At 41.2% G+C, this 21435-nt stretch overlaps 1 protein-coding gene across 1 annotated transcript in view; it reads left to right on the forward strand.

Annotated features, from left to right (window-relative positions):
• Window positions 1-21435, forward strand: part of T265_03065 (hypothetical protein) — a gene marked incomplete at both ends in the record, with an annotated part of 45107 nt that continues 23672 nt past the window's right edge. The window contains 2 exons of the mRNA XM_009167470.1: window positions 1-628; window positions 16465-17010. Of these exons, the coding sequence (XP_009165734.1) occupies window positions 461-628; window positions 16465-17010 (714 nt within the window). The remainder of the gene's footprint in view (window positions 629-16464; window positions 17011-21435) is intronic.

Raw genomic sequence — 21435 nt, forward strand, 5'->3', positions numbered from 1 at the left:
CACAATTCAAGGGACCCCAATCGAGTGCACGATTGTGTTCGTGATATACGCGGGTAACAGAAGACTGCAAACAGTCCATTAGGTATATATATAAGTATTGCCATAGGGAGTTCGACAAAACATATGCCTCCGTCACTAAAGTTCAGTCCTTGTTGAAACACTGGCGAGATAAATGCGAGAAAACTGGAGCCTCTTACAGAAGCTTTCCTATGAGACAAACAAACGTTTAAAGTAATCGTTGAAGAAAGCGTTTTTCAGCACTTCATTGTAGGCAGCATGTGGCAAGAGCTCGGAAAATTGAAGGTGAAGAACTGGCGAGAATAGAACGAATTTCACTATTAAGGCGTCTCAGTCGCAAACAACAGATTGAGTATCTCAAGAAAAACTTCCATGATCCTCCATTTCCACTGGATGGAGAGGCACCAAGTGAACTTATTCGTTATTTCGGTACTTATTTTTAATGCTAGAATGTTCTGCGAAGGATGTGAAGGAAGATGTTGACAAATGTAAAGAGGAAGTAAATAGCTTAGTAGGAAAAGCGTCGAAAAATGTGGTGAAGAATTTATTGGAAGAAACACTGAGTATGGTCAAAGCGTCACCCCTAATTCCACGTAAACACAATGACGAGGTGAGCGTCCTGAATACTTTGCTTGTCACCAGAGGATTACCCCATTGATTTTCAAGCTACATTCCGCCAGCACGCAATTATTCCCTAGAAATCATCAGGATCCTAGAAACACCGTTGACTCCCACAGCAAACGCTTGCTGTTATCCTTTTATCCGGTGAAGCCAGTCACCGGGTTGGCCCAATTTATAGAAATAAGAACCCACAAGTAGAATGCACTGCCAGAAATATGGATGGGGGTGCAGTTACACACATATCTTAGCAATAGCGGCAAACGACAGCATACTGTTCGAACTAACTAAACTTTTAGCACCATAGGATCCGAATTTCACCGCTGCGTTACGCCAAAAGGTCTTCAACGTAACTAAGCTTATTCAATGGAAAAGAGAACTCTCTGCGAGCATCGAAATCCACTGGTTCCAATGGTTTGTTCTAATCCGCGGTGAAGTAGTCACGGAGGGATTTGTAGAAATCCACGTAAGGTAAGCAGGGAGTAAGTCATATATCACTATCATAAACTATAGACCAAGAAAACGCATCCAATTCAAGATAAAAGTGCCTAAAACTTCCTGATAGTTGCCACACATAACTAATGCTAATTTCTTGCGGGCACATAAAGCAAATTTAAGACCCAGCGACATCGTTGTGCCAAGATGATTTTCTATGATTCATACTAGTTTCCACCAGCCTGAAGCACAGTCTGAGTACAAGGCTACGATATAACGGTCTGGATCGTTGGAGGATTTGATCAAGAGTTTCACATACTACTGTTTGTGCAGACTATCAAAGCATTTTCGGGGTATCGGGTTCTTTGAAGAGTTTAAAGGTTTAATAGCGGCCTGGGCAAGGTAAGTGACCTGGAAGTATTGAGCTGGTGGATCACTTAAGCATATCTTAAAGGGATTTGGGTACAGCGTCGAACCAACGGAAGCAAAAGCCTGGTACGATGGGTGGTCGTTGCTTTCACATAAATCTGGCGATCTGAAAAAATCGGCTATGTAACCCTGCTCTTATTACCCTTATACAAGCAGTGTTTATAAAGAGGCCGCTGGGGCATAGCCCCTTGTGAAGGACTTAACAAAACCAGTGTAGAATAAGTTCACTTGCTTTTTCTGATTGATTGCTTTTGTTAACTATCGGCTATCCACATGAAGGTTTGTAGCAGATGACGGATAACTGCGGTATTCACTCTAGGCTATGGATAGGCCCCCGTGTATTATTCTAGCCTGCAAATGAAAGAATCTTTAGAGATGTGGCTGAAACATACCTACACATATGCATATATAAATATATAAATGAATATATATATATATATATATATATATATAATTCATGACACTTCAACAGAGTGGCTTTATATATAAGATTTCCACCAAGCCCCCATATATCAAATCCTCAAAGTAATATTTATACACGGAAATGTGCCATAAAAATATGGATTCACTTATGTAATATGCAACCTGTGTTTCGTAGTGGCAGTTTTACGCAGCTCATGATATTGAATTAGCATAACGGTAGACACAGGAGCCTCATAATCACGGTTAGGTGGAATCCAAAAGTATGCTACAAGTTAGATAATTTTGGAATTGTTTTTATTGGCCTCAGTGAACTGCAGACACAGAGGAGAACTTTTATGTCAGCTCAATTATTTCAGCTGTGCGATGTCATATCCCAGCAAGAACTATCTGCGTCACATCAGAAACAGAATGATCCTGGAGTATCCAATGAGCAAAGTTTAACCGCATTCGAAAAAGTTCATTGAAGTGTACACCAAAAATTTGAATTCTCTAGATTGATCTTATCGTTAACTATCCAATTAAGCAGCAGGCGTCAAAACAAACCCTAAACCGCCTCTACTTTACCAGATTCAGACAGCTTCATTTTGATCCATCCATGTTTACCTACGAAAAATTAAAACACATAGCATGGCTCTCCTTTTGGGTTGATTGTAGTACAGACCAGCAGTAGGGTTCAAGGATGGATTTATTCATTGGAGCCAGATACAAATGGGTGAGACATTTGGTGGGAAAGCATAATCAGAGCTACCGCCTTGAAAAGTCAGACGCTGTGAAGGGGCGAACAATTGGTAGTCCACACTTTTTAACTGAATGCGCTTAAAGGAGGGGCAAAATAGAGTTTAAAAATATCCGAAGTTACTCAAGATACAATGTAGCACAAAATATTGTGGCTGACGACCGTCTTAATTTTTTTAAGGTTTTTCATTGAGTCCTGAGAAAATACACAACAATTTTCTCCGGCAGCAAATTATGACAAGAAACTGCCAATCTGAGTGAAGTTAATCAACTCAACAACTTTGATTTAGAAGACCAAACATTCGTCCTGACTTATAGAAGGTCATCAGTTGGTGGGTAATTTATGCACCTTTTATATGGTCGGATGGATGGCTTATACCATTGTGTGAGACAATAGCTGTTGATTAAGCAACCCGTTTGAAGTGCAATCGGGAGGCTGAATGTGAAGTCTTTGACAAGTCACAAGAACGGAGCCAACTAGGATACCATTGATCGTAAGAATAAGCTTAAAATATGCCTAATTGACCTTTATTTGCAGAATAAAAAATCAACAGAAAATAACAGTCTTTCGAGTTTGTGAGGAGTCTTGTAGAACTCTTTTTTGAAGGTGGTGAAAACAGTGTCCAGGTGGCTGACAGCATCTATATAGTTTTTTTCAGCTTTTAGCAATTGCAAGTGGTTTGGAGATACAGAAACGCGCACTTTGCCAGTAACACTGAGCAGAAAGGTTATCGATATGCTTCACAAGGCAGACGTAGGGTGGACGATAAAGAACCTTACGAATGGATTACTAGCAAACGGTTAGAGAAGGCTGCTAAGTTGCTCACTGGATGCTGATGGCTTCTTCTTTGTATAAACGCGTAGCAGCACCTAGGTCTGGTCGACTGAGAGACAGACAGAGGCGGAAGTGTACCGATCACCATCTTGAGAATAAAAAAGCACACCCAACAATGGGCTGTTGAAAAACCCGGTTGTAATTAGAGAAGCGTCAGCACCTTTTCAATATCAGTTTGTTTTAGAGGGAAGGGATGTGTGAGCATATTTCTGTTTTTTTTTCAGAAATGCTTTGTCCTATACACCAGGAGGACAGTGAGATTGAAAAACTACTTTTGACACCATTCTGGTACCGTACGGTGTTGTTTTTAAAAAGCCTCATTCGGATACGTCGTTAACAGCTTGAGTATTCGTCTTTCGGCAAGAAAGGTCTTCATATAGTTTGAATGCAAACTCGCCTATTCAAACAAGGGTTGTATTGTAAAACAGTGCATTTCTAGTGGAAACCCTTTTAGCTCTTCCATGCTTCTACTGATCTAGTTCTTAGGAATCGTATGTATTATCTATCACGTGCCCTAATTTGTGTCTGATTTAATTTTTGAACAGGATTCCTCAGAGGATGGAATAGCGCAAATTGACAATGATTTTTCTGAATATGCCGGTTCATATTTCATCAAGATACATGCATAGTGGTCTGTTTATGTTTCACGTTTTTGGGGCTTTTCTTTCAACAACATCACTGATGTTCCAGAATATTTGACCGCAGAAAGCAAAATCACAGGTGATTTAAGATGAGCTGCACAGCGATTAATTTCACCGATCCGCTGAAAAATGTTTTTATCAGCGACAATGTACTTCAGTGTGCATGATAGTCAAAAAGGTTGGCGGGTTGTTGGAAATTATTTCAGTGTGTACTATAAACTGACAAGGTGAATAAGATTTGACGTGACTCTCCAGAAAAAAAGATATAAACAGGCAGGTTAAGGCCACCATTAAAGCAACGAAACATGGGACTTTCTCTTCTTCCATCCTATGTTCCTATTGAACCCGATAGGACTTCCTGCATATCTACAGATGACAGACGTTGGCGCTATGAAAATGTTAGAGAATTTCCACCTCATGATTGTTCTTACCTCTAGCATCAATAGAGTGAGCCCTGAGTTTCGTCTTCCGGTATGAAATTACATCGTACTTCAACATCATTACCAAAAAAGCAGCCACGGAAAGTTAATGCGTTGAGATGTTTATCTGTTAGTTTATAATATCCAATGAAGCCCGATCCCCCGTAAAAGCTGTCTGATTCTGTTTGTGCTGTAGGACAACAAACCAGATTTACCTAATTGTCCATATGGAACACAAGTCCTATTTTGCTGATGAGGTCATATCTTGTTTATTTCTATGGTTGCGCACAGGTTGATTCTGCTTGTTTCTATAATTTTCACCCAGTTATGATAGTTATAAACTTCCAGCAAATACTAAGAGCTTCCTGCAAAGAGTGAATCGCTTTTGTCATTTTCTCATTAGATATCAAATTCTTCAAATTCTTTCTCATCTAGATTCTAACCTTTGGGTTTTTTAGAATTAGGTTACGGCGGGAGAATGATGTGGGCGAGTTTCCCGGCCCTTGAGAGGTATGCGAGCCAGTTAGCGTTTTGGCTTGTTATAACAGTGACGGACGGTTTGGAGCGATAGAGTGTTATTGGGATTCTGAATTCAGACGAATGGCCCTGTGAATGAAAAAGGTCCACAGTGAACTGCGGTTTTGAGCATCCTTGACAAAAATTTAGGCGGCAGATTTCAAGTCCTTGTGCGCAGTCACAGTGGTGTATTGGGTAACAGAGGTGTTTGAAAAATTAGCTTAATCCACAAAAGCGGCTGCAAACGACTAAATGTTTAACTAAATTGGCCCCGTATTGGTAGGCCGTACGCTGTAGACACTACATTAGTTCCAGAAAAACACGTTTTGGACAGTTTTTAAATAATATTTGAGGGAAGAAGGTTTTAACGGTGAGCTTTATCGTAGTTCTACTTCAAAGACGCATATATTTAGACGTTTAAGAGTTAACAAAAAAGTCAAAGACTAGTGAACTTCGGACAGTTTAAATGATTATATGTCTAGATATAAAGTAACAAACGCCTTTTTTGGGGCTTACAGTTTATGTAACGAATATGGGAGTTGGTAGTCTGGGAAGTTTCAAATGAAGGCGATAGTCATTCGAGATCAGGACAGTATTTCATTCATCCGCTAAATAGCCAAATCAAGAGTGCTGAAACCAGGAAAGTGAATTTGTTGGAACTATTTCGAAATATCTCAAATAACTCAAGTGGTTGAGTGTTATGAGTTTTCTATTTTGAATATGAACTGCCAAGCATAGCGGTACGACTTGACTGTGTATTGAAGTTCCTGAGAATGTCTGAAGAGGCACTGACAAAAAAAACCTAGCTCAAATGAAAGGAAGTTATGTTTAACAGGCCAAAGTGATTATCGGGGATAGTCGTAAATTCTAAACCAATACGGAGCAATTTGCAGATGGGCTTGGCTCCAGAAAGGCTATATGGCGTGTTCGGTAACAGCTTCCCAGTCTACAGTTTCCGTGGCATGTGAGAGTCGGCACCCAACAGATATAACTGGTGTCAGTGTTTTTTTGGATGAGCGTTGCTTGAGGCAGGAATCCAATTAGGATCAGGAAACTTCTCTCAAACAGTGACTTTATTGTTGAGGAAATAGGATGGAGCAGACTGGATGGCACAAATCACCGCCATTGCGGTATGGGTTGGCTAGACGCCTCAAGTTTTACTCCGGTGGCAGAATGCAACGTGCTTACAAAGGATACTTCAGAATCAAGCTCAACAAGTAAGAGTAATTGAAGCGCCACGTGAGATCTTACACCACAATGCACGGGACTTTTGTAAGATTCGGAAAGAATGCCGCAGAAATCTAGGCAGAAATAACAAAGAAAAGTATTTTGATACAACAGGAAGAGTTTTATCACATATTAGAGCATAACGGGCGTTGAGCGCCCTGCTGTTCCCCAGAGCCACACTAGTGGGCATGTTAAAAAACAAAAACACACCAGTTTTTAGTATGATTGGCTCAGCACTCCACAGATCAACAATGAAGCAAAGCTCATCCTCCAAGGATATAGCAGGCTTCCTTGAGTAGTACAAAGAGCATTCCAGGTTGCGCTGCGAGCGATAGTATGAAAGTGTCCTCTTTTAAAAAAGCTGTGAATCGTCAATTTTCTATTAGCCGTCATGGCGAACATTCTACTACTTATCAGTTCTACTACAGCTGAAGCGTTTGCAACACTGGAGTGGTCGATAAAACATTAAAATCGTCCAGGTAATTCATTATATTGCATAAGATACACCGGATGATAGCACTAGAGAGGGTGATCAACCGTACCTTAGAGAGGTCCCTTAGTCTAGGACGGATAAATGTATCACTTAACGCAGCTAGCTCATATGTTGATCATTTTTGGTGAGTTAAAAAAGATCCTCATCTACAGTCAGTATTCTCAAGAGGCAGTCTTAAAAAATATGCACCTGCAGCGCGATGGTTTTTCTATTGTTATTTGGGACTGCCAAGTCATTTATTTTGCATTTCAAACCACGTAATATTGTCAGTACACTCGTGATTTTATTCGTTCTTTCGAAATCAATGCGGAGTAATTCAACTTTTAGGTTAGTGCATTGTTACATGCTGAAATGACCTAATGAGACTGAGGTGAACACTCTATTCTGTGAGGCTGTTTTGTACTTGGGAGTTTTCAAACAGATAATCGGGAGTGATCTATTTTGCAAAACTGAGTTCTCCTGCACTGACTCTCGCTAACAGAGGATGCCTGGGTCAAATATTTCAGAGGAATGATGTAAAAGCCCTGTTTGTCATTGTTTGATTTTCCCACCCCTTTTGGTGCTACTTCGTGAATCTTGAACGTTGTTTCAATGTCGTGTAAGTAACTGCGTGAATCACTTCCAATAATTACGTTTACCAAATCCTTGCCCATGTGAATTCATGTCATTGATCTCTCGGTAAAACGCAAGAAGGAAAATCCAAACAAAAACGACATTTAGAGAGTGCGTTACTTGTCTTGTTTTTTCTTTGTCAACCATTCATTTTGATATATGGTATCAAGTTCAGAACCTCTTTGTTCTTTCCTCTGTTCTATCTGACCTTAAATGCGGTTGTCTTTTATGCGTGTTTTGCGGTCTCTTCCCGTCTAAGTAATTCTCTTTCATAAAGCTTCTCACGTTACAAAATTCCACAGGTTCTACTTCGTACTGATTGGCGTACTTCGTATTCGGTTCTCCAAAGATAATGACCGGAAGCCGCAGACTGTCCATCTGAGCGTTAACTAGGTGCAAGTTGAGGAGTAAACAAGAGCAAGTGAAATACCTTAGTGCATGGATGCCCCTTTGGTCTGGTCTGAATCAGAGCCAGTGCCAATAGCACACCAATCAACTGGCGCAGCAACTCATTATGGGCAGGTGAGGTAATCATGGTGAAATTCAGCTGCCCTGGTATCATCTGAGTGAACTGAGCAAATGTAAAATGCAACCGAGCAACTCAGATACTTCTGTGACTCTATGTTTTAGATTTGCTTGGGGAAGGATCTAGACGTGGTGACTCGTATGCACTTGTTTGCACGATTCCTGTAGAGAAGCCATGGGAGAAAGCAACCTTGTATGACATTCTGTTGGAAATGATAAAATAAAATAAACGATAAAATAACATCATAATAAGATGTTCACATGGAAAATGTCAACTTTGTGCTCACTGTGAATAGGAGGCCTGGTGATCAGACTGCAGCTCCTTCAGCTGTCGGTAAAATTCACATCCTAGCCAACCGGCAGTTGATATGAATGTTGGCTAGGAACAGCGCAGTAAAACTGAAATTTGTGAATCCGAGTCGTGATTACCTTGTCTAGTTAGTCTACTGTAGGAAGTTGAGGAGACAAAGATTTCTATTAGACTGAGTCCATTCGCCGAACAGAATAGTTCCACAAAACAACCGCATAATTCACTTACCCAGTTTTCCAAACTTAAAAAAAGTGCGCAAACCGATTACTACATACCAAAAATATACAGGTAGGAACAAAGACATGAGTTAGGAGCCTCATTGTCCTACCATTTTAGAGAATATTGTGTGGTTAGACCATAGATATCTAGGGTCGCATATGCGTGTCCTTCCTAACCAAACCAAATGAGAGACCATAAGACGCTAAAGTCCTTCTGATAAAAATTTTATTATTTTAGAGAAACATACAGGAGAGGAGGTTATCTACAGATAGCACAATTTGGGTTTCCTTATGACTGAATAACTTTTATGGCTTAATTAGTACCAAGTGCACTACGTGGTATTTTCACCCTTTCTTCAAAATTAGTTAAAGCACCTTCGTCAAGACTCATGTTAAGTGAATTTTACTACATATTCGTGCGGATCTCAAAACTGTTTCATTGACCGCTTCTTGAAATGAAGAAGATTTTTAGTCTTTCGAAAAAGTTCAGGAGGCTTGTAAGATGGTCTCTTCTCTTTTGGTGGCAGTCCCATAATATTTGGCTTTGAATTGCCATGAACGAAAACACATTCATGCGTCTGACAAAAAATGCTCGCTTAAGCCCCAACATGAGTCTGTGCACAAGAATACAACTAACCCACTTTACATAGGTAGTCCACTACTGCTGCTATGCTATCTTGAGATATCAACATCATCATCTGTCATAAATAATATACGCTTGATATATGTGAGCGCCAATAGCCGCGTGGCAGAGATATTCGGAGAATCCCTTATTCAAACAGAAACCGATTATATTGAGGTTTACGTATATGTGCACCAGAGAAGTTTTAATTTAAGGTAGGCCAAAATGGCCTCTGCAGTTGAAGAGACCGCAAATGCAGGGAGTTTCTTCAACAAGTAACCTCTCTCTAAACTCTGCAGTGGAGATTCAGATGACATTTCTCACTTGTCTAAAGCTAAAAAACTAAAAACAGTTTAGTTTTCAGCAGTAAAACACGAATAAAACGAATAATCCGAGGTTTACTTGTGCAGAAGAATGAGGCAGATACGCGTGCTCCATGATGGAATGCAAACCAAGGTAAAGAAAAAGAGTTGCTGAAGTGCCGACTAAATGACAGCAGCTACTAGAATTCTGTGTAACAAGGAACTCGCCCCTTTACTGTATAGAGTATGAGTACACGGTAGCGCTAATTTATACTTCTCTCAAATATAGACAGATGTATAATCGTGTTAACTGAGCGATAAACAGGGCAACCAGACCCTCCCCATTTGAAGTTGTTTCCTTATTTCTCAAAAGCAGTCTTAACCGAATCGCGCGGATGACTCAGAAGGCATTTTCGAGAGGGAGACAGAATACCAATGAAAAAACTGGCTTGAGAGGTAGGCACCAGTGGTGTCTTACTATTACAGTATGATGAGAAAGAGTGGGTTGCTACCGTTTTATTCACAAACCAACCGTTACGCAATAATACCATATTTGTTTGACTGTTTCCTTATTTACCAACACAGTGCCTAATGGGTAATAAACTGTCGCCTTGACAGCTGACGTATACTACTGTGATCACTGATGAGCGTAGATGAGTATTCTGCATACGGCTGTTTAAAATTTCAGTGTGTTTAATTATTCTCAGTGGCAGACAGCGAACTGGGATGAAATCAGTCCTTTTACTCACAACCAGTTTGAGCAAAAGTCCATTAACCCTGAGTGCGTAGAACTCAGCCGTCCTGGTTCACCAGTAAACAGCTCCTGTATGCATGCCATTCAAGCGTGTTATCAGTGTCAAAATAATATTGCTGTAATAGCTAGTTAGACTGGAGTGAAATCTCTTGTGATGTTGACATCATTTTATGGGGTGTCACATGTTTATGAAATATAGAATCACTCTCCTTGTGGGTGAAACCGTTTTCAGTGATGTTGAACATTTCTACAACTCACTGGCTTTTCAGTGCCTTCTGAGGCTTCGTGACATCGACAGTGGCAATCTGCGAACTACTCCTCTAGCTATGGTTTTGAATTAACGAAGTTATTTCTGACTATTACGGGTTTGCCTCATGTTCATTGTTAGTAAATTTAGCGTATTAATCTCGTACACAGATGCTGTTCAACAACTGCCAGTAATCCCAAATATCCGTCAGCACGCTTAAAAGAACTCCTCTGGCACATTTACACGTGCCAGTTAGTCAATTCTCACACGCAACTCGAATACACATCAAGTATTACACAGTCAACATTCCACTCCATTAAAAGTTCAGGTCCTTTTAGTCCTGATCCCCTCCTCCTTGGTCTTCTTCTAGTTGGAATTCGCCTAGTTTTGTCTACTGGCCAGCACTTTTGTGAATTTACGCGAATCCATTTTCGCTGATTTCAGCTATGCCCATCTTTAAACAAGATCAACTCCTGATTGCCTCAGGATTTTATTTAGAGGAGATTCAGCTATTTCTCAATAATGAGTTGGTGTACCGCTTAAAATCTTCACGCTTGAGAAACCTTACTGATTCGCTCAGTTCCCTGAAAGTCGGTCCAGCAACTATCCTGACTGACCTGGTTGTCACCTGTGATTTTGATTCACACCTTCAAAAACACTGGGCAAGCACTCCGCACTCAGACTGATCATAGAACACAAGGCGGGAGCGATTACCTGCTGGGTGAATAAAGACATCGTCATCGTCAACTGTAAAGGCTGCGCACTGCAGCACGCGGTGGCTATAGCTGCCACAGTTTTGTCCTTCAATGGTTTGGGGATTTGGGGCAGGTAGCTAGACATTATAAACCGCAGATGATATAAATAATAGGTAGTGGATCGTGGAATAAACTTCGACTGAGCTAGCTTGGTTGTGCACATGTGTTTGTGTGCAGAACGACCTCCATTCAGTTTTCCATCTCTTCATGCCCACTTGTAGAACCATTCGTGCTTACTAGGTCATTGTGAGAGTCAGATGCCAGATATTTTCCGTGGTTGAGTATGAGTGGACAGTTGACTCATATTGTCACCATGGGATGTGTTCTAGATCAGGCTATTCAACTCGAAATGCCTGAAAAACTAATTTGCTGATGTGGATAATATTACTTGGCTGAAGAAATTTAAGTGCAAGTACAACACACAACGCTAGCTATGGTTTTCTTCCGATCTTTCCGGAGTTAAACTTATTTTTTCTTTACACCAAGGCTTTCAGATAAATTGTGTTTGTAAGACAGCGAAGCATCAGTAGTTGAACACTGATATTGTGCTGCTGCTAATGATGATGAGCCACCTAACAGTTTTTGGACAGTGCTAGAACATCCAATGTCTTACACTTATATGATAACTCCCCTTCCAAATCAGTGCCTTGATCAGTACCACTGAGACAAATATATAGTATCGCGCATCCTTCAAAAGCCTTTACCTGTGTTCTGCACTTTTCAGGACATGACTATTCTAGGATCACTTCACTTTTAATAACGGCGGACTGCCTGAATCTGTTGGCAGAACTAACCCTGAATTTTGTTCGCGAATGATTTTTCAGTTGTAAAAACAGATAAAAATCTCTTGCTGCATATGGAAGGTTACAGGCCGGTTAGTTGATGGGAATCAAATGAAATATGTTAAACATTTGGGACCGTGACACACCTAAGTGTGTCTGACATCCAAAAGACAAATATTGCTGATTTGATTGGAGCATCTTACGATTGAGGATCGGGAAAGTTACATATTTGACATGCTTGTATGTCCCGGGACAAGATAACCACGTACCACACGTGTCAAACCCAATGACCGCTGACGTTTAGGCGTTGCCGTGCATAAGCTGTCACAGCATCACAGAAAAGCCTGAAGGGGCACAAAAAGGAACGTGACCTCATCGAATAGCGTTGGTGAACTCGTTGCTGCCACACCCGACTGGTAATGCAGTACTGTTGAGCAACCAGAATTATATATTTCTCAGGTGGCTACAACGGGTTCAGCGCCTGATATAATGTGATCAGTCACTGATCAACTGGTTGGGTCGGTCTGTTGTCCCCACTGTCGTCGTTTTAGGATACCGTTTGTCTTGTAGCAGGGAAACGCCTGAGGCGCGGTACACAGCTGTTTGTTCCACTGAGTTTTGTCGGAAAAGCAGTGCAACAATTTGTTATGTATACTCATTCAGGAAGTACCGTTAGGGACCACAAAGAGCTGGTTTGAGGACGGAGAAGATAATATCACACTTACTCGTTCTCATAGAGCAAATTATTCTGAATTATTTTAAAGTCAAGCAGTGACCACCACTATCTCTCTCCACTAGCTTCTATCTAGCCAGATGGCATGGTGAAAAGTGGGGTATTACGAAGCTTGGTGTGCCTGTGAAAGGACACCGCAGGCCAAAAAATAAATATATAAGTATATACGTTGCTGACTAATTATGCTACCTGAGTGCAGACAGGGTGACTTTTGGGCCAATTGATTTTTGCGTAGCCCCAACTGGACTTAGAACGGATGAGTGCTGAAGAACCAATGGTAGGATTTAGAACCAGGGTAGTCTTGGCTGGAACGCCTTGCATAACTAGTAGACGTTGTTTGTCGGGATAAAGACGAGATATCGAATCGCAATGATGCTCTGATATACAATCCCAAATGATAAAACGCCGCGTTCATTCTTAAACCTTTAGTGAAATTCCAGTTAGTTTACTAAAGGGGATCTATTCTTCAAGCTGCAAGCTATAAAAGCTAATTCATGAGTTCTGTGTTCTATTCTCCAAGTTTAATTCTGGACGTCTTTCGTTCCTTCTCCCATTATTCGAATAAACGAAAACATGAACTAGTGTCACCCTTCGGTGCTTGTGATCACAATGGTGACAATAATGGTGCTGACAAGATGATGAAGAAAATTGATTATCTCGCTGGGTCTCTGCAGGGTACAACTAATTTGACCAAAAATGAGACAAAAGTAGCTTTATGAGTACATTGTTATTTGAGAGATAAGATAACTGGGACCATTTCTACATTGCCCGAGAAGACTAGTGTGCTTGTGAGGACTATAAAGTCGTTCTTGAATTTCACGATGCCAGCATCGAGCGCACATTATTACATATTTCGCTATTGAAGGGCGATTTATTTGAATTGAATTTAGATTATCCTTTAGCGTAACTTTGAACTGCTTGTAAAAGGAGTATCTCTGTTCGGGTGCCTTATCATCATTCATCATTGTCGGTCAGTTTTAGACCGGAACTAGGGGGAATGCTTCTCAAGAATGTGATTGCAGGTCAGTATCAGAAGACAGAGGCGTTTATTAGAAAAGAGCTGTTTGCCAAATCCTGTCTTGTTGTTTCGGGATAGGAATTAGGGATTAGCGAAAGGCCGAGATGGTTACGCATCAGAAAAATGTGGGCTTGTGCATCACATTTTAAAGGGAAGGTATTGGTATTTTGCCGCTGATGGTCGATCATACCTCAGAAGACAGTAGCCGTAAAATGAGCACTCCGGTGACAGAATACACTGGTTTGAAAGTGATTGATGCATCACTTGTCAGCAACAAAGCAAATGTATGGATCTGAACTGGATGACGTTCAACCAGTGAATGTATATGTCTTAAATAAAAAAACCAAACGTTCAAATACCAACAGCTTTAACCTTAGTTGAACCTTCATCTTTCCTATGTGGGCAAATGCAGGTCACTGTTTTTCCAACGTTACCAGGTGTGCATAAGTTAGATTTTGCAGATATGAGGGGGGAAATCTCCAGCGACGGTGATGGAATTACACCTGCGTTTAGTTGGTACACCTCTTTTGTCGTTCTTTTTGAAGTAAGAAGGCACAACTTTTGCGCAGCATTAATATGAATTTTTTGTCTATTTAAAGACTCGTCAGTAAAATACCTTTCTCTTTTCCGCATACTTCTAAAGATGTAGATGACCACTGACAACACATTCCAACAAACGCATACCGGACTACCACCCACTACATCAACGTAACAATCCAACCTTTTTACTAAAGAGTGCAGCTTAATTTTTTTGTGGTCTAACCGAATGAGTAAATATCACTCATGTTTTTGTGTGAGGGTGACACTATCTTTGTGTATTTTACTTCCATAAAATCGTCTGTTTCACCTAGTTGGTGAAGCAAGGCAGTATGGATTTGGCAGCTTGTCCACTGACGAGCGACCATCAGAAGTCTGCTGGGCACTTGTACGAATTCTTTAGGCCAGCACAGTCACTTTGCTTGGCACTGCATAGAAATGAGTGGTTCAGTAGCCCTAGCAATATGGCCGAAGTTTATACTAACAACTCAGATTTATCTTATTGGATTGTGTTTAAAGGTATAAAAAAAGTAGGCCAGCATCTTCCCCTCTAAATATTCTAAACAAAGTGATGTGGTGAGTTCTTCTGCGACTCTTGGCTCCTGACTCTTCTGTCCGAAACTACTTTAATATCAATAACAAGGTAGCGCAAAGACTTTTTTACAACCCACTTGGCCCTCAATATTTCACCAAAGTTCGGCTATGAAAAAGGTTGAGATAATTCGCCGATTTAAAGAGAATTTTCTTCCTTGTGCGTACAAGCACAAGCATATTTTAACCCACTTACATGAAACGCGTACCGTCGAAATTTCGATTTAAGTGGTACACTGACTCACTAGTAGTTTGCTTAGAAGACAATGTGGATACGAAAACGCTTTACAAAACAAGGCAGTGCAGAACGCAAAAATGGTTCACAAGGTTGTGTCAAGCTTCGCAGAGGACGATGTACTTCTATAGTCAGATCTTTTGCAGGAAGCTGAAGTCCACAGACATCGTTTCCTAACTTGACCTGAAAAAGTAGGGAGGATACACAATGTAAATAGCTGAAAATCTGGAGGTGTCAAATTGTATAAGATCTTATTGTAGGATAATTGCGAGTGTGGTTAGCTGGCCAAAAATATGGATTGTACTGAAAACTGAAGGTGACTGTGAGGCATCTAGCAAGTTGGAACAGTATAGCTTTCAAGCTTGAAGGTGCAAGCTGCCACATTCTATTAACTTGACTTTCTGGAGAACGGCCTCAGATGAAAAAATCTAGGTATGAGGCGTGACATGAGGGTGTAATTAATATGTTCAGTTTTAATGTTTCCGAAATACCAGACCTTGAGGTGTCCCCAGTCACCTAGTGAAATAACTTGGAAAGTTGCTTGCCTGGATGTCTCCTCGGATCCCTGTGCCTACAGTCTCCATTACTTGCAAACCGGTAGTTGACTGGTCAACGTACACTTTCTTGGAAAATAGTTGTTTTTCTACAGAGCTTGCACACACTATGGAAGTGACAAGAATCTTGTCGAGTGTGCATCTTAACTATAAAGTATATTTTACAAAAAAAATTAGACAGACTTCCAAAATACAGATAACTTAAGTTGCAGCCGCTCTTTGTTATCAGCGAGCGCACAAATTCACATATTGGTGATATTTCCCTGGACAAATCAAGCAAACGCTTTTAAGGGTGTTGGGATTTAATATAGGCTTGTAACTGCATGGCCAGCAGAAGAGGATAAGTATCATCCAACGAATCCGTATATTTTATATGAAAGCTTTTGAATTAGACATGAACACAGTAGCCTGTTTAGGTGTCATCATTCTCATCATCAAGGACATCACATCAGTCTTTGGGCGTAATGATTCAGGTGTGCGTAGCTTGCGTTGGTGCGGTAGTGGCATTATGTTTGCCTTTCATGCCAGCTGCTCGCAGTTCAAACCTCGATAAAACCAAGGATATGCATTGCTGGTGTCTATAATAAGAGCAAAACTAGGGTCCAGTTCTCTCTCTGTTTAGTGTGGATTCACCAGAATAATTGCGCCAAGATAGGGGAGTATTGTTTAAATCAGGGTAGTGTAAACGTGAGTTTCAATAAAGTTTTTAAAACAATATTTTTCTTCTTTCCAGCAAAACGTTATACCAAGCTGATGGTTTAGCTGGTTAGTTTTGTATATTGTCTAATTTTGTAGCTCGTTTTAAAGAGTTTCAGATTTGCATGCACTGTGGGAGTCCTAAATCTTCACTCACAATATGGAATTTTTTTACGATACTCAGGAGCCTGAGGCAGAAAATGAACTACCCACATTTGGAGCCATAAATATCCAAACAGATGGCTTCGGAAATCACATGAATTACAATGGAGAATCTGTAATGTCCACCAGATTCACTGAACACCAGTCCCTCGTTGGTACACAGCATCAACTTACAGCAAAACAGCAACTGAGAGAGCGATCCGACGATGGGAATTTTTCTCACTCTGGGGAGACTAACGAAACTACACCTCCTTCCGCTCTGGAAATTGATGAGGAACCAATTTCATTAATTTATGCTGCCCCCTCGACTTCTGCTTGTAAAGAATCTGACACAAACCCTACCCTTATGCTTACAAACGCCAGTTCCTTAAACTGGCTAAGGACTGGGACGCCTCCACTTGAGTGCGAAACGCCACAAGCGCAAAAATTTACAGCAAGCACTGCTCCGGTAGTGCGAATAGCATCATCATACACAGCTTCACTTATGAGGGAGACCGAACCGCAAGAAGTGTCCAGCAAACGAGATCGGAGGTCGTCTAATCGGATATCAGAACCCATAGTGAATGAAGTAAGTACATTTTGTATCAATCAAACTGGCTTATCTCTCGAGGTGGTGGAGTCAAAAGCATAGTCACATTCGACGAGCCTAAGAAGGAGTTCAACCTGGGTTAAAGGACGATGGATTCTTGAGGCAGTCTTAATAATGAGATCGCGTTTCACGTTGACGTTTCTGTGCTGCCGAAGAATGTAGCCGGTGATTGAATCATTCGTCAATAATCAACTTTATGCTCAACAGGGAACTACAGTAAGACGAGGAAGAACATTCCATTAAAGTTACCAGAGACAAAAGAAAATTTCTGAAGTGAAAACATAATGGTTTGTCCCGGATCTCCTTCGCAGAGATATCTTGGCTGACTGTTATGCTTATTTCGTTTTATTTTGGTTAAAAAGGTAAAATCAATAGGGATACACTTACATGTTAGCGCAGCGCAGTGACCTGTTCCGCACCAACAACTTAGATTTTGACCATTTTGGGGTTGCGATCACTTAACTAGGTAGGGGAGTTTGCTTTGTTTTATACAACAAATAACCATATTGGATTGTCGGATAATATTTTCATCAGCCCATGAATATAGATGTATAAGCCGAGTCGAGCTTTCAGGACAAAAGCCTAGAGGCTTTTTAGTATAGACTCACTTCAGTTGGGGGACAAAGCCTCACTTAAAACTTCCCAAACCTCCTCGGACCACCAAAAATATCCAAGTTGCTCAGGGGACAAATAACTTCTAAAAGAGAGCAAGATTCTCATTAGAGAATTCTTCACCGGAAGCTCTGGTAAATATGTGTCCATAAATGTATCTACAGAAGTCCCTACGACTTGGCGGACTTACTAAGTTCCACTTGTGAGGATTCAGCTAGAAGGATCGGAACAACCATACGTGTTAATGTATGAATCGGTTACAAACAGTAAACGTTTATTATAATACAGTGCCACAATACATCGCTCTTTATATCACAGAATAGTTCTTCAAAGCTCCTCGATACTTCCGACAGAATTATGTACAAACAGCATCCCATGCCCTTTTAAAGCAGTGCGAGACCAGTTGCTGTTCGTCACCAAGACCTATTCGTCTACCCGCACGAAAGGTCATCTCTGAAACACTGAATAATGTTTCAAACGGATATTACTGGACTAATCTAATGTCCCAGATAAGTGCATATACTGGTAATTACTGCCTTAGAAATAATTATTGCTAAATTCTTTCTTCCGACGCCTAACAAGGTTATAGGCTGTTATAGGTTGTTCGTGGAAAAGAATTTTTCAAAGCTGGATATACGAAGTGCTCGCTTATACGCGCCTCATACGGAGAATTGGGAACAGTATTGATCAGGTTTCCCTAGACAGGTTTGGCTTTACCAACACATGTTTTTAATCTGGGGCGAACGTTTCCTAAGTACTCCTTTACAAATCTGGGAAGGTTCATAACTAATAGGTATAAAACCCGCTTTTGGGGTCAAAGCGAAAATTTCGATGCCATACGGGATCGAAGAACGGCAATTATATGCGACTTATACTTAAAACAGCAAACCTGCGGTTCTTAAAATGGATTTTCTGTCATACGAGTTCAAAGGACCGAGTCAGACCATGCATAGAAAAAAACATATATTTCCTTAGTGTTGGCTGTTGGAAATGCTAACCTAGTCTACCTTCCTAGTAATTACGCCCTCTAAAAAAGCGCTGCTGCTACTTCTGCACCATTAAGAAAGCCTACGTCACAACAGTAAAAGTTCCTATGGTTCTTTTCCCGAGAGAACTTATTTCTGTTCAACTGTTTTTTCAATGATTTTTGATGGACCAAATTTTACATTACACAGCTATTATGATGCACCAGATGTATGCTTCGAGGCAGTGTTGTCACAGCTACAAAAGTGTCAAAGGATAGGACGCACTGAGATAGACGTCCAATACGTGGATGGCCTGCCCCTTGGAAAAGTAAGAACTTGCATGTATGTGGCAAAAGATGACGTTTGCACCAACTCTAGCCATCTGTACCTGTACATACAAATCGTATAGTCCGCACGTCGCTACTCAGCCGAAGAATTAATGATGGACGAGCCCTGTGAATCGGCCATAGGTGCTTAAGATTGGTGAACTAGAATTTTAATAGACAGTTTCTCTCAAGAGCACAGAACCAAGTGCCTGATGCTTTTTATCAACTGTCACTGAACAGGTGTGGTGAACTGGGAAACTCAGGTGAACTATAGCGATTGCAAATACTAATGTGTGTTGCCCATCGGTAGTCACGTGGTCCAGACTTCACAAGCCAATTGTTCTTGGGTGCTTGTGCACTGCTTGAGCGCGTATAGAAAACATTCAGTCAAATATGTTATCGATTTGATATCAAATGATAAATTTCATTTGTAGGCGGGCATTTCTTGCGTAGAGATTGCACTGTAGGATTCGGTGGTGACTGCGGTGATTTCTTGTTTTACCGTCGTCAAGTCTCCACAATGGTCACCTTCGAACTGTGTGAATGAAAGGCCATATTCTGCAGTTCCAGTATGACTGCAGCTGGACTCGTTTATCGAACAGACCACCCAAAAGTTTGCTTCTTAGCAGCACCCAGCTAACCACTTAGATAATTCCAGCTCCATTTCAGACTACCAAATACCATGAGTGACGGTGGTCAAAATTTTCAGCCGACACGTGAAACATGTCAACCAAGTTTTAATCACGAATACTAGTTACCATTCGTTTCTATTCAAAGTCGTCTTGGACTTTTCTCTGTAGAAGGTTATACCATGTGTTGTGAAAAGTAGTTTTACTACTTCTTCGCTCAACTTCGATCACCAAAAACTAGTTATCCGCAATGATACCTAGCTTTAAAGCAGGGATATTGCGGGTTGCCTGAGAGGCATTAGTAATAAACACGTTAGGACTGTCCTGCAAGCCCGTAGCTGTGCACACATCAGCAGTACACAATGTACGAGTTTTTCGAGCCGTTTCCAGGCTTCCCAAGTCCACATTGGGCTGCTAGGCTACGCAGATAACAGATAACAGATATCATTCGATCGAATTCCAGCGGCTACGAAGGGCGTGTTGCTGCTAACCGACCTTGTTTATGGACTTGCGAAAACGAGTGCGCACATCGCGTTTTAGTGTACGTCTAGAAGGAACTTCCACCGGGTGATCTATCGCTTTCTTTTTTTCACACTGACGGGCAGTGTAGAATTCGTGTCGAGTGCGGTCTATTTGTGCAAAGAAGCAGACCTTCAGGACGTCCGGCAGTGCCCTGTCGCCTAGCTCCAGTTTTAGCAGCACCGGTTTCAGTACTACTTAACGAGTGCATTGAGACTGGTTTTGGTACAATAGCTTCGCAAGAAGGCATTGGTTGAGCTATTTCGCGAGAAGAAGCTTAGAACATCTCAAAAAAACTACCGCTTGATCGCGGGACTCAGAAACACCAAAAACGTCTAGTTTCCTGCATGAAGGCCAGCGAGACAACACTAGTTCACAACAAGCCGACAGCTACCAAATTTCTGTTGGCTTGAGATGAATGAGCCAGACGAGTGAACTAAGTGATCAGAACACTCAATGAATTCATTGACGTTGATCACAAAAATTTGCTTGATTCCTGAGAGGATTGGTCTCTCACCAACACTGTGAGTTGGATTCAGGCCTTTCATCTACATCATCATTTCAGTGATAGAGTGGATGGTATGCTTCGCGACCACCCCAAAGTCACTAGCTGTCCACTTGGAGGGTTTGTGGTAGGATAGTGTTGAACGTGAACGTGCACAAGACCCCTGATGCAAACAACTATGAGTGCCTATTTTTGCGGACGATCTGAGGAAATCGGTAAGGAAAAACTGGGGCAAGCGGAGACATCAAGGGATAAAAACTCCTGGTTATTACGACGACGCTCAGGCTGGCAGTGAAAGAGTTCAGGTGAGGTGACATTTTATTCTCCACGTACACTGCCCCTGGCAGCAGAGCAAGCAGTCCGAGATCCCCAAATGAAACGTTAGCAAAAGCAGGCCATCTCTACGTGTACTCCGACGAACGTTCCCCTGTGCGAGGAAAGATTCTGTGTGGAGGTATTTATACACGCTGGTGGCTGGACTACTTTCGACCAACTCACTGTCCAGGCAACAGAGGAGAATGCTGTGAAATAGACAGAATTCGACGTACAGCCAATCAATTGCTTCCCGACCTGCGAAGAAGGACCATACAGTAAAAGACCACTCACCCTAACCATGGATATGAGAGAGCAACGAAAAACATGTACGAACCTGATTTGTGTATATTAAGAAAGAACTACCAACGATGGATGTACTTTTCCGCCCGCACGAATAATTCTTCACAAGGAAACCTAAAAAACACCGACTGCAAAAAATTTCAATATTCAAGTCATTTTCAACATAGGTGGCAAATATGTGAATCAACCTAACCGATCATATACTGAGGGCGTCCACGCTGAATAGACTAACA

The sequence above is a fragment of the Opisthorchis viverrini genome (assembly GCF_000715545.1).
Source record: "Opisthorchis viverrini unplaced genomic scaffold opera_v5_42, whole genome shotgun sequence".
NCBI classification, from domain to species: domain Eukaryota; kingdom Metazoa; phylum Platyhelminthes; class Trematoda; order Opisthorchiida; family Opisthorchiidae; genus Opisthorchis; species Opisthorchis viverrini.